A 16,094-nucleotide genomic window follows, 5' to 3' on the forward strand; every position below is an offset into this window, starting at 1 on the left:
CATGGACCCTGTGTTGCCCTTCGGCAAGGAATTTACATATATTTATTTATACCCAGACCGTTCCCACGCGCTCTCCTTCCTTCGCTCCACCATGGACCCGAAATCGTACACCGAGCACACCATGACGCTCCCTGACGGTGTTGCCATCCGCTACCTCGATAGCGGCATGCCCGCCACCAACGACTTCACCACGCTCGTCTCATTCCATGGGACCGGGATCAACAGCTGTAACGCCGTCCTTTGTGAACCGTCTATCCCCATGAACTCACGAGCGAGCGCGATAGATAGCTATGCACCAATGGTGCCGTACGCTCAAATGAACAACGTGCGACTGATCTTGTGTAATCGACGGGACTATCGCGGGTCGACGCCATACAGCCACGCAGAGCTGGAGGAGCTCTATGCGGGCGAGCAGGCATTCCAGGACCGGCTGGCGGTGCAAGTCGCGTGGGTGATGGAGTACTTCGTGCTCGCTGGGGAGGTGAGGGCGATTGGCAGGGGCAGAGACGGAGAAAAGACGGGCGGGATCATTCTCATGGGATGGAGCTCTGGGAACAACACCACTCTCGCGGTGCTGGGCAATCCCACAGCGCTTCCCCCGGAAACATATATGACAAGGCGATCGAGCCATATTGGAGGTCGTTGGTGCTGTACGGTACGCTATTCATGATGCACTCGGTAAAGGTCAAGAACATGATGTCTCCCTGGCAGACCCCTCATCAATGGCGCTCGGCCTCCCCCTCCCGCTGGGTGACAAGCGGCCGCCGACGGCAGGCGCACCGCCGGAGGAGCTCTTCTCACAGTTTTGCGCATGGGTATCCTCGTTCTATGTTCATCCAGATATTGCGAGCGGCCTTCCTTCTGGGCTGTGCTTCGACGACCAGCCGACTCTGCGGCAGACAGCGAAGCTGTGGTCGGCAGAGCAGACGGCGCTCTACTGCGACATGTCGGGCGCTGTGCGCTCGTGGGCTCCCAAGTGCGTTTCTTCACCACTAGCATTATCCGAGCTCCGACTAAATCGCTACCGGAGCAGCCCTGTACCCATGCAAGCGACTCTCCACGGGCAAACCGAGCGCGCGCTCTTCGACGCCGGACTCGCGCGTGAGTACTTCCCCCATCTCGCCGTGCTGCACATTGCGGGCGACCAGACACCGTCTTCCGAGATATGGGCGTTCATAGAGCTACGCCGACGTCACAATAGGGCTTGGTTTATATAGGGGTGTTTGTAAACCGGTTTATAAACACCCCTGTTTTATATGTTTATAAACAGCCTGGTTGGAAACCCCCTGTTTTATGGTTTTATATTAGTAAGCACCCAAAAAGGATAGAAGCTAGCAAACCAGACTTACTTTACACCAATATTGCTTCTATATACTGCTAGTAGGTTTGATCATATCTTATAGGTCTATTATAATATATTGTTTCTTATCAAGTAGGATCTCAACCCACTTTCGGCTCATATTGCCATATTGAGCATGATTAATCCTAGTAAGTATTGGGAGCTTGGCTGTGTGACTATACTGTCTAACCATACAGATTAATTATTATCAAGGTTATCATGATTTTTAAGTGTTCTAAAGGATTCATGACAGGGGATCTAAAGACTGCTGATAAGTAAATTGTACATATTATATATAACTAATTCATGTTATGCAAACTTACAAGTGATAGTTGATATAACCTTGCTGTTTCAACCCCTAATGTCTATAAATGTTAAAGTCATGAAGTTAAAACACCCACATTTGCTGCAAAAAATTTCCTAAAAAGGCAATTTTAATCTCTCTGGTCATATCAGCTTAGTTGGTTTATAAAACCTAAAAACCGGTTTATAAACAGGGTTTCAGAGGCTATTTTTATCAAACCGTTTGATAACCTCCAAAATCTTTACAAACCAAGCCCTACGTCACAATGCGGGGGAGGCCGCCCGCCCGGTCCGCTTTGTGCTCATCCCCGGGGAAAATCACTTTGTAGGTGCGGTCGAGGGTTCTTATGTGTGGTATTTATCATATTTGCAGCTACACTACGAGATTCCGGAGCGGTTCATGCGCAAAATCCTCCGTGCGTGTCAGCCGTTGGACTAGAAGTGTTGATAAGCTTGTAATGCTCTTATTGATATATTTCAACAACTATTTAAATCCAGCACTAAGACAAAAACAAACACTATGCTATATCCTGGGGTTCTTAATCATTAAATTATGTATTATATTATCCATCTTATATTAATAATTTTAATAAATAAAATTCAGCCAAACTTGTTGTTACTTGTATACACAATTGAGTATGAGTAATCTTGACTCCCATAGTGCATCCTGGAATCTCACAGCTGTTGCGCTGCTTATAAGAGGAAAAAAGACACACAATATAAACAGAAAATGGTTGTGTTTTGCAGGTTTTAGAATGCATACACCATTCCGGCCCTATGGGAAATTTGAAGACCAAGTAAGAGGGTGGACACAACTGAGGATACTGAATCCTGCCAGTGGAAGATAAACAGCAAGCTATAAGTAGATTACTTGATTCTCATTATATCAGGAGCTTCTAAGAAGCGCAATCACTTTCCGTGTGGAAGGACGCATCTCCCAGCACATTACACTAAAGAGTTCACCTGCTCTATGCCCTCCTTTCATGTATTGCCCTCTAGGCTCTGGGAGTGTGTATGTAGTTGCCAGAATATTCATGAATGTTTCTAAGTAGCAATACTCATAAGAAATATTCATGAATATTCTCAGTGACGCGGCTGCTGCTACTAGAGGGTCTTTTTTAGTAGGTGTTATAATACTTAGTGAGGCATATTGACAATTTGAAAGCAGTTACCTTTCTGGATGATAATAGCTTTTTTTCAATTTGGCAATCAATCCCTTTACTGTTAGAGAAGAGAATGGTACAGTAGGTAAAACAAAGATAAGAAAGAAGTATACACCTGAACAATTCAAGTTCCTGAGGATTGTGATAATTTGGGCTGAGATATTCCTGCAGTCATAGTACTTGCTAGAGTACAATGCATAGATGGTCTTTGGGAGGTAGAGTAAGGGTGTAATAGATACCCAAAAACTCTGTCAGAGATAGGATACTGTAGTATTTAGATCATGTGTCCATGTTACACATTACACGCAGGTGCGGCGCAGAACAGCCTCTGTTACGCGTTCAGGCCCAGATTCCCATCAAAAAATCGCCTTAAAAAGGCAATTTTTCGGTCAGGCTGACGCCAGACTTGCCTTTGATGGCAGTCCGGACACCTTGCCTGGCGGACAGTGTGTGTTACATGGTACATGCCGCGGACAGTAAGGGCAATCCTGGAGACTCTGATGAAAGCCTAGCAGGGAAGGATCTGAAGTGTGAATAAAAGCTACAGGAAATACACAGAGGGACCAACCTAGCAGGGGAGGATCCAAAGAGAAGAAACTCTAAGGAACTCTAAGGTCCACCTGCTATGGCGCCAAGTATATACTGGCTATCCGTAACTGGCAATGTAGAGTGCAGAAGGCCTGAGTGGCGTCACAGGCTCTGTCCCAAGGTGATTGTTGGGGGTCTTGACGGGGGCGAAGGAGGCCGGGGACAAGGGTCGGTATGGGTTGGAGCGTCTGAGGGGGTGCTGGTTGGAAGCGCCTCAGATGCGCTCAGAAGGTCCGAAGGAGGCCGAAGCGGGGGTCCCTTTGAATGCAGTGTCCTGACGCATAATCCGGAAGGGTAGCGAATTGAAAGTTGCCGAGGCGATATGTCAAGGTTTACATGGGTATCTCCGGTAGAAGTCTGCAACTTTGTCTGGAGCTGTCAGGGGAACCTCCCTTTGGGCCCCTCGGAGATGATTCCGATTCCAGTCCGATTTCAGTTTTGATTGTGTTTGAAGCCTGGTTGAACCCTTGTTGGAGCATTCTGAGTTTGAGTCCCAACGTACGCCAGTGTAAGGGCAACCTTGCGAGGCTCAAAATCAGAGTTCTGAGCAGAGGGGGAATCCTTAGTGAAACTACTATAACAGGAAGGGACGCTACAGACTCACCTGAGCAGAGGGGGAATCCTTCGAGAACAAGCCAAGGAGCCCTCTGCTCAGGTGCACTACTATATACTAGCGACCGGAGTAATGATAGAGTGACTGCATAGCGACAAACGACGCATGGGAGAAGTCAGGTGTCGCTAATAGTCCCTAAGTGAGTGGCGAGTAGCCCTCAAAGCTCCGGAGAGGCAGGTTTGGGACCGTGATGCCAAGGGAAGAGCCCAGGCATCCTTAGAAGGCCCAGGAAGGGCTTCGGGGTCCAGGCTGCCTCTGGGCGTCTCCGCTTGTGACCGTGACCGTGACCGTGACAACCGGAATCAGAATCGATTCTGGGTGTGTGACCATGACATGACGGCCGGAAATGGAGAGGGGAGGCATAGAGCAGAGAGGGAAGGAGTCAGTCTAGCCCAAGGGCCGGGGAGTGTCGGAGAGGACCAATGGGAATGGCAGCCAGCCATGACCACTGGAGGGTAGCGACAGGAGGGTCACTCGGAGATGTCCCCGGACATCTCCAGAGAGGTGGAGGTGTGGCACTGTGTGGGGGTGTGCAGTCTGGGGCACTGCAGTAGGCACAAGCCTTAACAACAGTAGGCCTCACCCAGGGAAAGACCTGATGATGGGGCTGTGGTGGCGGAGTGGAGGAGCGGAGCCATGGCAAGGCTCAGCTATCCGAATGTAAGCCCAAATGCTGACATAGGTTGGAGATACCCTGTTGGGAATGGCATCACCGGCCGGCACTTATTCAGCCCGGCCGCTCTGGACCTTCCCCGAGTTTCTCTCTGTTTCTGCTTACTACTATTCTCCCTCCCTGTAGAACTATCTAGAACAAACAGCAATACTATATAAACCTTTGTATTAGCTACCAATAAACATACTCTTCTTCTATCTCCTCCTGCTCCTCTGCGCCTCTTCTTCCGCCTCCATCCTCAACAGGTTATGGGCCCCGGCCATAACTGAATTGCCCGAGTATCACACGCCGCCGGACTTACTTGCTTCTATCACACATCTGCCATCTGCCGCGATCTATTCGCACGCCAAACTATCTGCTACCGCGCACGCCTGCCGCGCAACCGCCTACTGTCTAACTACTGCCGTGCACTGCCGCACAACCTACTACTACTGCTTTACCACTGCCGTGCATTGCCGCACACCTGCCACGCTACTCGCCGCGCACGCTTACCGCGCACCGCCACTGATTGCCTACTGCCGCGCACGCTTACCGCGCCACTGCCACACTACTTGCTTATCTCGCGCACCGCTTGCCGCGCACCCGCTACCTGCTGCTGACCACCACACTGCTTCACCATCATGTCTGCATCCGATGCCGCTTCCGCTTATCGCATCCATCACCTCATGGGTGAAGACAACTACGCCACATGGGCTGTCAAGATGACGGACATACTCACCGACTTTGGCTATCTTGAGCATGCCCTGGGCACCGCGCTCCGCCCCCGAACACAAACTCGATGACAAAGGTGCTGTTGTCGACCCCCAAGGCACTACTGCCTCCGCCATCACTGCCTGGGACGTCAAGGACCGCAAGGCCCTGTCCCAAATCCGTCTCCGGATCACCGACGATCCGCTCGTCTACGTCACTGCCACTACCACCGCTGCCGAAGCTTGGCAAACCCTCGCTGACACCTACCAGCCGAAAGGCGTCATCGCCATCGTACTTCTTCGCCGCCAGCTGTTCCGCCTCTCATGCCCCGAAGGCGGCAGCATCGAGGAACACATACGCAAGCTTACTAACCTCCGCACACGCCTTGCCGGCCAGAACTCGCAACTCACGGACAACGAGTTTTCCATCACGCTGCTTACCTCGCTACCAGACTCCTGGGACACATTCATCTCCGGGATCGACACCGCCGCGCTCACGTCATCGACCAAGCTTATTGCTCGCATTCTTGAGCAGAACCGTCGCCGCACTGCCAAACCCAACTCGGACGAGGTCGCACTCGCGGCCCGCAATTCCAACCAGCCCCGCACTTCCAAACGCTTCGACCCCAATGTTACATGCTACGGATGCGGCCGCCATGGCCACATCAAGCCCGACTGCAACGACACTCGCCGCGGCATCACGTATACTCAGGCCGAGAAAGACCGCAACGAGCGCAACAGCCGCCCTCGTTCCTACCAATCCAACCGCGACACTGACAGTCGCGATAATCAGCCGCGTGATAGTGACCAAGCTAACTTCGCCGAGACCGCCAACTACGCCTTCACGGCACTCGACACTGCCACGGCCATACCCGCCGACGCGTGGATCGCCGACTCCGGCACCACTCAACACATCACCAACAACCGCGACTTGTTTTCTGGCTACAGCCCCCACGCCGAGACCATTACTGGCCTCGGAACCACTACCAGCCACGGCCGCGGCACTGTCCCGCTCACAACTGACACCCAACCTGACTCACCGGTCACGCTGACCGACGTCCGACACGTCCCGGACGCGCCATTCAACCTACTTTCCATCCCACGGCTCACCAACGCCGGCTTCACAGTCGAATTCACCGGCCCGCACGTCCGCGTTCTCACGCCCGCTCCAGACCGCCGCGAAATCTTGCGCGGTACCAACACCAATGGCCTCTACGTGCTTGCCGTCAATCCACCCCTGCCGCCGCTCATTCCCATCGCCGATCTTCCCGCGCCGCCGTCCCAGCTCAAGGGGGAGCTTTCTACACCCCCAAAACCTCTTACTGAGCTTGTCACGGCGCCACTTGCCGACCCGCTCACCTACGCCGAGGCAAGACACCGGCCAGACTGGCCTAAATGGCATGCTGCCATGAATGCGGAAATTGCTTACGCGCAGGCCTCCGGCTTCATCGCTCCGGACTCCACACACACCTCCCGCCCAGCTGCCGCTGGATTTTCCGCACCAAGCGCTATGCTGACGACACGATCTATCGCGCCCGCATCGTTCGCGATTGCTCCCACGCCACGGACACCCCCGACCTTACTCCAGGGGGAGTTTCTGCTTCCACCCGCCAATTCCACAGCACCCCTCGCGTCAAACACACGGACATTCGCACTCACCGGCGACTTCATCGGGCAACGCAGTCTTCTCACTGAAGATTCAGTTGTTATCTCCACCCTATGCCCTCCTATTCACGGACTCGACTCTTCACCATCATCACCTTCCAATCGCGAGCCTTCTCGACGTCACGCCGACTCGATGGGACTCGCGCTTGAGGGGGAGTGTTGGGAATGGCATCACCGGCCGGCACTTATTCAGCCCGGCCGCTCCGGACCTTCCCCGAGTTTCTCTCTGTTTCTGCTTACTACTATTCTCCCTCCCTGTAGAACTATCTAGAACAATAAACATACTCTTCTTCTATCTCCTCCTGCTCCTCTGCGCCTCTTCTTCCGCCTCCATCCTCAACATACCCAAGAGGTCCAATCAGTAGAGATTGCAGGAAGACCTCAATGAGCAACATCCCGGAGAGGCCATGAGGCCATAGGCTCAAGGTCTTAGAGGAGATGCGAGCAGAGATACAACACTTGATGGTAATTTGTTATTCTTTCCAGGGCCCAATCATTTCCCAAAAAGGAAAGTTTCCCAGGCTATAATTTCAAATATTTGGTCACAGATCACAAGCCCATTAGAGTTGAATATAATACTACAGTACTTAGTCAGCTATTTAGCAGGTGGACCCTTAGAGTTTCTTCTCTTTGGCCTGAGCCCTCAAGCCCTGCCCTGCCTGGCCCTGCCCAGGCCCGGCTTCCGGAGGGCCTGGGGACATCCCCGACTCATTCTTGGTGCTCCCTGACAATGTCTCATGTGAACGACATGCTCCACATCGCGCAGACGAGTCCGACCCCAATGAGCCCATTTCCATCCACAACTCCGACTCAAACAAGGAGTCTCACAAGCATGTCAAGCCAGTCAGGAAGCGATCTAAGAATGGTAATGTCACTTTATTCTTGCTCCCATTCGGGGCTGATTCTGTGAAGCCATAGTGTCAGATGCGGAGACAGATGTCGACAAAGCTACAGAAAGACAAGGTATGTCTCCCACAACTGCCACATGTCTTCGAGCTAGCGCTTACTCAAAATCCAGCTTCCGGAACTTCTCAGACACCATTAATCCTTCCCAGCCCGTACGAGGAAGATGCACAGGGCATGCTCAAGAACGTGCATGTCACTGTCGTTGCCGATGTAGACCCAAATGCCCCGCTCAACGACACCAAGCCAACGGCCGACCTCGAACACTTCTACACCAACAAGCATCAGCGCACAACCCTGGTTCGAGCTGGTGGGGAAGCGACAAAGATATATTATGACTGTATGGTCTGCCAGTGAGTTATTTATGCGTACATTGGGTCAGATCTCACATTTGCACTAGACTTAAGAAGGCTGACAAAGTCTCGTTTGTCAAGGATGTGTCAACGAGACGACGACATCTTGCTGCAAAGCAAATCATGGACACCTTTGAGGCATATATATGGGAAACTTGAGTTGCTGGACTGCAATGTGTGACAAGCCGGAGTTTGAAGAGTTCAAGCCAGCGCTGGAGCAAGCACTCGAGTTGATTGCGGAATACTACAGCCGCTCTGCAACCTCTGACGCATATCTGATAGCAATGGGTTTGTACTCATTGTATATCTCAGTAATTGATACTGACTTTTGATCGACTAGTCCTCGAGCTGACCATGAAGTTGGCGTGGCTACAAACCTATTGGACCAAAGACAAATATGAGGCTGCCAAATCAAGCATAAAATCAATTGTATCTTGTTTGCTCTTCAGCTACCATATACTTACATTAAAACCAAGTTTACCGCTCGCTTCGAAAAGATCCACAAAGCACCAACAGTCACATACCGACAATCAAAGGTTTCGAAAAAAGGACAGCATCTATTCATGGTCTCAGATGACGAAGACGATACTCCGGTTCCATCAAACTCAAATACTCTTATGGTTCCAGGCACTGCACCAATCCCATCTAGGCTTAATCTTGACACCGCGTTTGACCGCTACTTTGACTGTCAGGACACACTTGAGGAAAATCAAACGATCTTAAACTCAGCTCATATAGCTGTATCTTTGCAAAAGATGAGGGCTGAGCTGCAAGGCTGTAATGCAAAAGATGAGGGCAAGTGCCCAAAGAAAAACTTATAAACAATAAAATAATTATTTATAAGCCCTCTGGTGGGTTTTAATTGATGGGATCAGGGCATTTACATAATATTACATAATGTGGAACGATTTTTGATTGCCATCACTAGATCTAATGACCAGGTGATGCCACATCAGTCTTACCTAATCTCTGAATTTATTTCCTTATTTCTGCCACATAAGTCCAAAGTATTACCCTACGAGTATTCGGCCTGAAGAAAAGGTGATTTATATGACTATATCAATTTTTAGCTTAGTCATATCTTTCAATTCCATTGAGAAATTCAATAATTAAACCCTGTTTCACATCTTTTGCATTAGAGCCTTGCAGCTCAGCCCACATCTTTTGCAAAGAATGGGCTATATAGGGTGTTAAACTGGTGGGCGGTGCGAGTCTTTTCTATTCAATTGCCCTCTTTGGCTAACATTGATATAGCAAAATAGTTATCTTTATGATCCTACCTGGGTCTCGTTGGCTCGCGACTACCTCCCCATTCCTGCATCATCAGTATCTTGCGAACGGGTATTCTCCTCCGCTGGCCTCACGATTACTAAATGCCGGAATCGATTAAAGCCAGACGTTGTCGAAGCTCTTCAAACACTCAAGTTTGCACTGAAGCACCATGTTTGGTATCCGGAGATGCGCGAGACACTTACATATGAGCAGCAGATTGAGCAGGAGCAGATTGAGGAGGTTCAGATGCAAGCAGAGCTCAAGATTGCGGAGGATGGGTTGGACCTTGCTGACGATTGTTATCTGACTGATGATGAATTCTAGTTAGTTTCAATATAAGTTCTCTAAGTATATTATGCTTTACTACTGGCAGGGCCGGAGCCCCAAGCCCGGGGCAGGGCAGGGCTTGGCAGGGCCTGGGGCCAGGGCCTGCCCTTCAGTCAAGCCCCAGCCCTAGAAAGCCCGGCCCTAAACAGGGGCTTGGCAGGGCAGCCCGGCCCTAGACAACACTATCCTCCCCTAGCTGGAGATGGAGATGTCTCTGGGGGCAAATGGGAGGTTCCCCTGACACTAGGGAATACCGTAGTATTTTGATCAATTCTGCAGGCCTGCGACCTGTGGCACTTGTGGCAGAAATGTGAAATCCAGTCAAAGGCCAAATTTGGTGTGACCTTCTGCCTTGTCAGAAATTTTCAAAGTTTTTGGAACCATTTTGCAATGTTTGGAATCAACGAAATTAGTTGTGACCTGTGACAGGCAGATAATTTTCCACCAAAATGTCAATCTGACTATGACAGGATGTTAGTGTTACTGGTTGGCATGCTAAAATAGTTGAATACTTGAGTATAATGAAACATTGCCAGGCAGCCATATAATGTATTCATAATATATTCTATCATATTATATTAGGATATTAAGATTCAAGGTCTGCTTTGACATAATATTATATCCTAAAATTTAGAATATATGTAATATTATTTATTTATGGCCAGCACTAGGACTGAAGCTAATATTACGGATTTGGATTATGTGACCAATGTTACCAAAGAAAAAGTTGCGGGAAAGAACATATATACTGCAGATTTTGGGAATATGTGCGATCCTAGATCCACAACTTTATTTCCAAGTTGTGGAAAATTTATTTCTTTCCCACTTCGCGCTAGCGTACAATAAATACTGCTGCTCACCAAGAAGTGATTGCAGGCTGGATTCGCTGGAATTTGCAGGCAGGCTCATGCCCAGCCCTCGTTGCACCTCTCGGACTAGCACTGAGATGACGGATAGGTATGAGCCTGGATTGCAGCCGCGTTTACAGACACCTAGTACTACAATTATAACTTGACAAGTTGATATCCCCCTTTCCAGTCTAAATTACCCCAGGAATGCGCGCCTTACTGTCGCCCACGCTTGCACCATCAATTTCCTCCCCGGCCCCACCGCTCCCCACGGCAAGCTTCACGTCAAAGCCAAGAATATCATTGTCGTTGTCGACCTGCACAATCTGGTGGACGTCTGCGGAGCGGATAAGTGGAGGGGCAGCGCGGAAAAAAGAAATATGGATACGTACGGATACCACTGCTGAATGTGTCTAGCCGCGTGGCACGGTCGCGGTCGCGCACAGTCCCGGCGCCGCGGGAGCGTGACCCAGAGAACTGATCGTCGGACTGCCCCATCGTGGAGTTACCGGCCTCGCCCATGCGGCGGGTGGTCAGGTTGAAGAGGAGCGTGCAACCGTAGAGCTGACCAAGGAAAAAGCCCGGAGCGAGTGTAAGCGTGGTATTGGGCCAGATAACGAATGTGATTAGTACTGCAGTCGCCACAACGGCAGTGGCGGTACCGGTCTGGACAGCACCCACCATGAGTCGGTGAATAATACTATAATTGCGGTTGGTTGCGCACAACTTGAAAAGAGAGAAGGAAGACGCACGAGCGTGTCCTCCTGAAGCCGCTCTTATATTGTCGTAACTGGTAGACGAGGGCCCCAGCGATGCCGATATCGGTCACGACAGCTGAGACAAGCCACACCCTGCACCCTGAGTAATGGGCGCCCGTCAGCGAGCACATTTAAGAAGGTTGGGTGAGCCGAACATGGAAATGGGCTTCATCTTGCGTATCATGTCGAGGCTGGGCATGGGGTGGGTGATGGAGAGAAATCCCGCTCCGAGGGCTCCTGCAAGGCCGGTCGTCGCTCCAAAAGCCAAAAGAACACATACTACGTAGTTCTTGGACCTAAGGGACATTTAGTATTCAAGTTGAGCAAAGGGCACCGTCTGGGGACTCACAAGATACCGTAGCGCCAGATAAGGTACAACTGGACGATGACTCCGCTAATGCCGGAGGTCATACACTGGATTAGAGTATCAGCGGCAGGCGAACAAAAGTGGTAACGACGCACATAAACCCCTCCAGGCCAAGGGTTCCCATTGTAATACAGATACTCCAGGTCGCCCCAGTGCATTACTAGGAACTAGACATCGTATGAATGACAAACACCAAGCTGAAAGTAGTCGCACAGACGGACCAAATAAGTGTAGGCACAGGCACCTATCGTCGCAATGGAGTTGACAAGCAGTTCAACCCCAACGATCCATCGCACAAGCTTTGTGTTAGCGCCGGAGACCTCACTGCCGCGGAATGTCAGTGTTGACAAGCTTGCCAGAAGACAATATATGGTTTTTCTTTGAGAAGAACTGGTATGTGAGGCACATCTCGAGCGTATAAACCATGAAGTTGATCCATGTGCCGATGAGAATGGGCCTACAACAAGATGTGAGCAGTGGAGGATGGGACAGCAACGCACGCGAAGACTTTTTCTAGCGAGGGAGCCAGTAAGTCGGCCATAAGAGAAGGGATGGATAGAGGATGGATGGCACAAATACTTGACACACCACACATATATACTGTAGTCATCTCTTCATTTAGGGACAAGACGACAGGCAGAGTGGCGGCTCCTAACCGAGTACTGGGCGCTCTGGCGAGGGACCGTGACATAAAAGTGTGTTTAACTTGTTGGAGGTGTCGTCGTACATTGCGGGGCCCGCGGGTGGAAAACGAGAAGCCGTACCGCTGCTTCGTTGATCATGTGAGATTCAGTCTTAATTATAAGGAGGATGGACATGAATCATGATGAGGGTTGTCGTCAAGTGTATCGCGGCCCTGTCCATGTGATACGCTGTGATACGTCAGGGAAATAAAAATGATGGGCCAGACCACTCCAGGGTGCCGGTGACGCTGTATAGGTCACGTCCTTCGGCCGAAGATTCTATGGAAGCGATTCCCCGCTTCCCCGCATCGGCTGATCGGGCACTATATCATTTCTATGACTCACACGGCAATGGCTCTTCCGTCCCTCTCCTCCTTCCCCCACTCACCCCCTTATCGATCCTCCCAACTTCGTCCGTCTCGCCCTCCTAGTCATGGCAGAAACCGCCGCGCCGGTGCCCGCGACCATCGAGATCAACGACCTGCTCTTCTGCACACACTTTAAGGAGGTGGTACGTGGCCTTTTCCTCTCGCTCCCTCCCGCCGGATCCAGAGCTTGTTTTGCTCTATCGATCCACGTACCATTCCACCTCCATTCACTGTCCCCATCGCATCTCCTCTGTCTTAATGTCATGTGTTGCTGACATTACCCCTCAGTGTGAAGACTGCAGCTTCGACGGCCGCGAGGAGAACGACGCCTTCTTCGGATTTGACCCGATCGACCGCGACGGTATCGAAGCGCCGGCTGCGACAGTCACCAAGGATGGTGTGTACCAGTGCAAGAAGCATGCGTCCACTTGTGCGTCATTGCTCACATATATTCGCTCCTGCTCACTAATATACCTAGCTTGCTCGCAGTGCTACGGGTGGAAGAAGCAGATCACCCGACTGCGCACCGCCGCAAAGAAGGCTGGCAAGAACTTGAAGTAGGACTACGCGATCACGCGAAGTACAGAGGATGGCCGAAACCAACATTGCAATGTGGCTGAAATAACAGCGTGTACTACGATTTGAAATCCCAATTTTCTTGAAGCGGAGTTTTGAGGTTAACATAAGCTTACCGTGGCAATAAGCGACTCGCCGCATCCCGACTCCGCATGGACACTGGCAACCGCTGGCTTGGAATGTATGGCATCCGATATGTGCACTAGTACCGCCTTGAAGAGAAGGTTTAAAGGCCTTGGCAACGGTCCGTACGGTGTCAAATTTGAGTCCCCTTGTCCTCACCTTGAGCTGTCCTTGCTTGGCACCTTAATAAGCGGCGATCCAAGGCCGATACGTCACCGTCGTGACAGACCCCAATTTTTTTTTCTTTCTCGACCGTCATGGCGCCCGCTTCCTTACCCGTTGAGCTGGTGACTGCCATTGCGGAGTGCGCCCCGCCTTCGTCTCTGGCCACTCTCGCTCTCAGCTGTACCGCTTTTCGCGCAATCTCGGAGGACTGCTTGTATCAGCGCGTCGTCCTGGACCATCGCACTTCGGAACAAGGATTCAGCTGGTGCAGGACTGTCACAGACAACCCCCGCTTAGCACAGAAAGTGCACTCGCTCAGCTTCATTCTACGGGTCATGCTCCACCTCAACGAGTACGATGCCGAAACCGAAGCACGACTCCTACTGGTATTCGTTTTGGCGCTCCGTGGCTGCATCAATCTCAGGCGATTCCGTCTTGGTTATGGCTTGTTCGGTGAGCTAGTCCTTGACGCTGGCGCGCCCTGCTCACAATAGGTTGCAGAACACCCGACAAGCTTGTACGACCTTCTCGGCCCTGGGTGCCCGTTCCGTCTCACACACCTGCACTTGGCGGCTTGGGATGGCCTCAACGATGATGTCTGGACAGGACAGCCAGCGCTAACATCGTTGGTCATCCCATCCTGGGCGGAGAACGACTTGTCTGCGGTTGCGAATCTTCCCCTGGTCCACCTTTACGCGGCGCTCAAGGCGGTCCCGCCGGCCGACAACTCCGCATGGCAGCTCGCACATGCTATTCTAACGACCAGCGACGAGGATGAAGAGCCTCCCAGCTTCGTCAACCTTGGCACCTACGCGGAGACATTGACCAACCTGGCGCTTGAAACGCACGGCCAACCTGATATCAACATCTACGCCATCCTATCCATGCTTGCCGACTCCCTCCCCGGCCTCACGACGCTCTACTACGACGAGACCGTCGGCAGCGCAGGTGTCCGCGAAGAGGGGACCATACAACAGCCCCTTGCACGCTTCCCACACCTCACAGCCTTCTTCTTGCGTTTCTACCTGGGATCGGGGTCGCTTGTGAAGTTCTCAGGCGCTGGCGAAGGCGGGGAAAACATCGACTTTAAATTTGAAGAGAAGACCAGTCCCGAAACCGCCCTCCAGCACCTCGGCACGTCGGTCCTCGCCACCAGCAGCTCGCTGCGTCATGTCGAGATCGCGTGCAAGATGTCGGGCTCGTCTGGCGGGATGCGAGTCATGTCTTCGCGATGCTCTATGTTCTCGCGCGTAGCCCCCGGTGCTCCGGTAGAAGTAGAGAGCTTCCGGGACAGGCAATCCAACTATGAGCGAGCCTTCTATGACGCATGAAAGTACACTGGCGTCAATCGCCGAAAACTTTCCCTCCTCACCAGCAGTATTTTCGTATCTGGCCAGCACTATTCTTCGCCCCAGATATATTCGTGCATATCAGTACATGTACTCGGTGTGATTTTGGAAGTAGACATGCAATAGAAGGAGTGCAGTCCACCATTGTTAGCCATAAACTATGCACCATTGGGATTCATGCGGCCCCCGGGAGTCGAACCTAGCATCATCGGTGGGACACCACGTAAACATCGTCTGCTCAGTGCTCGGCTGATGCTCACCTTCTGATATTGACAGATATATATATAGTTGGCATGGTAACGCGCAATGCGGCGAGGTGGAATTTTACAAAGAAGCGAGAAGCCACGTTTTTCCCTCTTGACCCGGCCCACGGTGGTCCCTGGGATGGCACACCAAAGTATCAGCCTCACCACATTCTCCCCCGCGTCTCAGTCCGTCTTTCCGCAGCCGAGTCTTCACAGCGAACCAAACTCGATCAACCTCAGCCGCGGGAAGGCATACCCGATTGCACTAGAAGTTTGTGCGCATGTTTCCCCTCGCAGTGATGATTTCAGACTCACCTCTTTCACTCATTGCAGTATTTAGTTTGCTTTTTGCAATATTTGTTGGCGCGTTGCTCTTCCGGTGGTGGAAGAAAACCCGGAAGCGGCACGCCATAGTGCTGTCCCAGCATGCGCATCGGTTGACCGCTGAGCCGGCGCCACAGCCACAACTTGAAAGGGTAGAAGACGTGCCGGCCCGGGTATCCACGCAGGATGCCACTGGCAGAAGCCTGAGAGCCAATAACGAAGGTACCGGATCTTGGCACGTCGCAGAGGAACACGGGATGAGTGAGCAGAGGGTGGTGGAGATCGAGGAAGCCCCGCGGGGCTAAACAGTGTCATGTGGGACTATATACTTACAAATTTGACTGTGAAACGCTCAAAATAGAAAGGGAGGGTGAGTGGAGAAGTGGGTGGTTGCGTCGAC

The 16,094-nt window shown here is 51.5% G+C and overlaps 2 protein-coding genes across 2 annotated transcripts; both read left to right on the forward strand.

Moving 5' to 3' along the window:
• Positions 1-12,908: 12,908 nt before the first annotated feature.
• On the forward strand, positions 12,909-13,473 carry MIND_00916100 (uncharacterized protein; the record flags this gene model as incomplete). Its single annotated transcript, XM_037365795.1, has 3 exons — positions 12,909-13,055; positions 13,201-13,342; positions 13,391-13,473. Exons 1-3 carry the CDS (start codon positions 12,978-12,980, stop codon positions 13,471-13,473), a joined length of 303 nt encoding a protein of 100 aa, XP_037217207.1. The 5' UTR covers positions 12,909-12,977.
• Positions 13,474-13,868: 395 nt separating this feature from the next.
• MIND_00916200 (uncharacterized protein) lies at positions 13,869-15,107 on the forward strand (the record flags this gene model as incomplete). The annotated part of the gene is made up of 2 exons (XM_037365796.1): positions 13,869-14,229; positions 14,278-15,107. The coding sequence occupies 2 exons, from the start codon at positions 13,869-13,871 to the stop codon at positions 15,105-15,107; spliced, it is 1,191 nt and encodes a 396-aa protein (XP_037217208.1).
• Between the last annotated feature and the right edge of the window lie 987 nt (positions 15,108-16,094).

This window comes from Mycena indigotica (assembly GCF_014461135.1).
Source record: "Mycena indigotica strain 171206Taipei chromosome Unknown Mind.scaff0008, whole genome shotgun sequence".
NCBI classification, from domain to species: Eukaryota; Fungi; Basidiomycota; class Agaricomycetes; order Agaricales; family Mycenaceae; genus Mycena; species Mycena indigotica.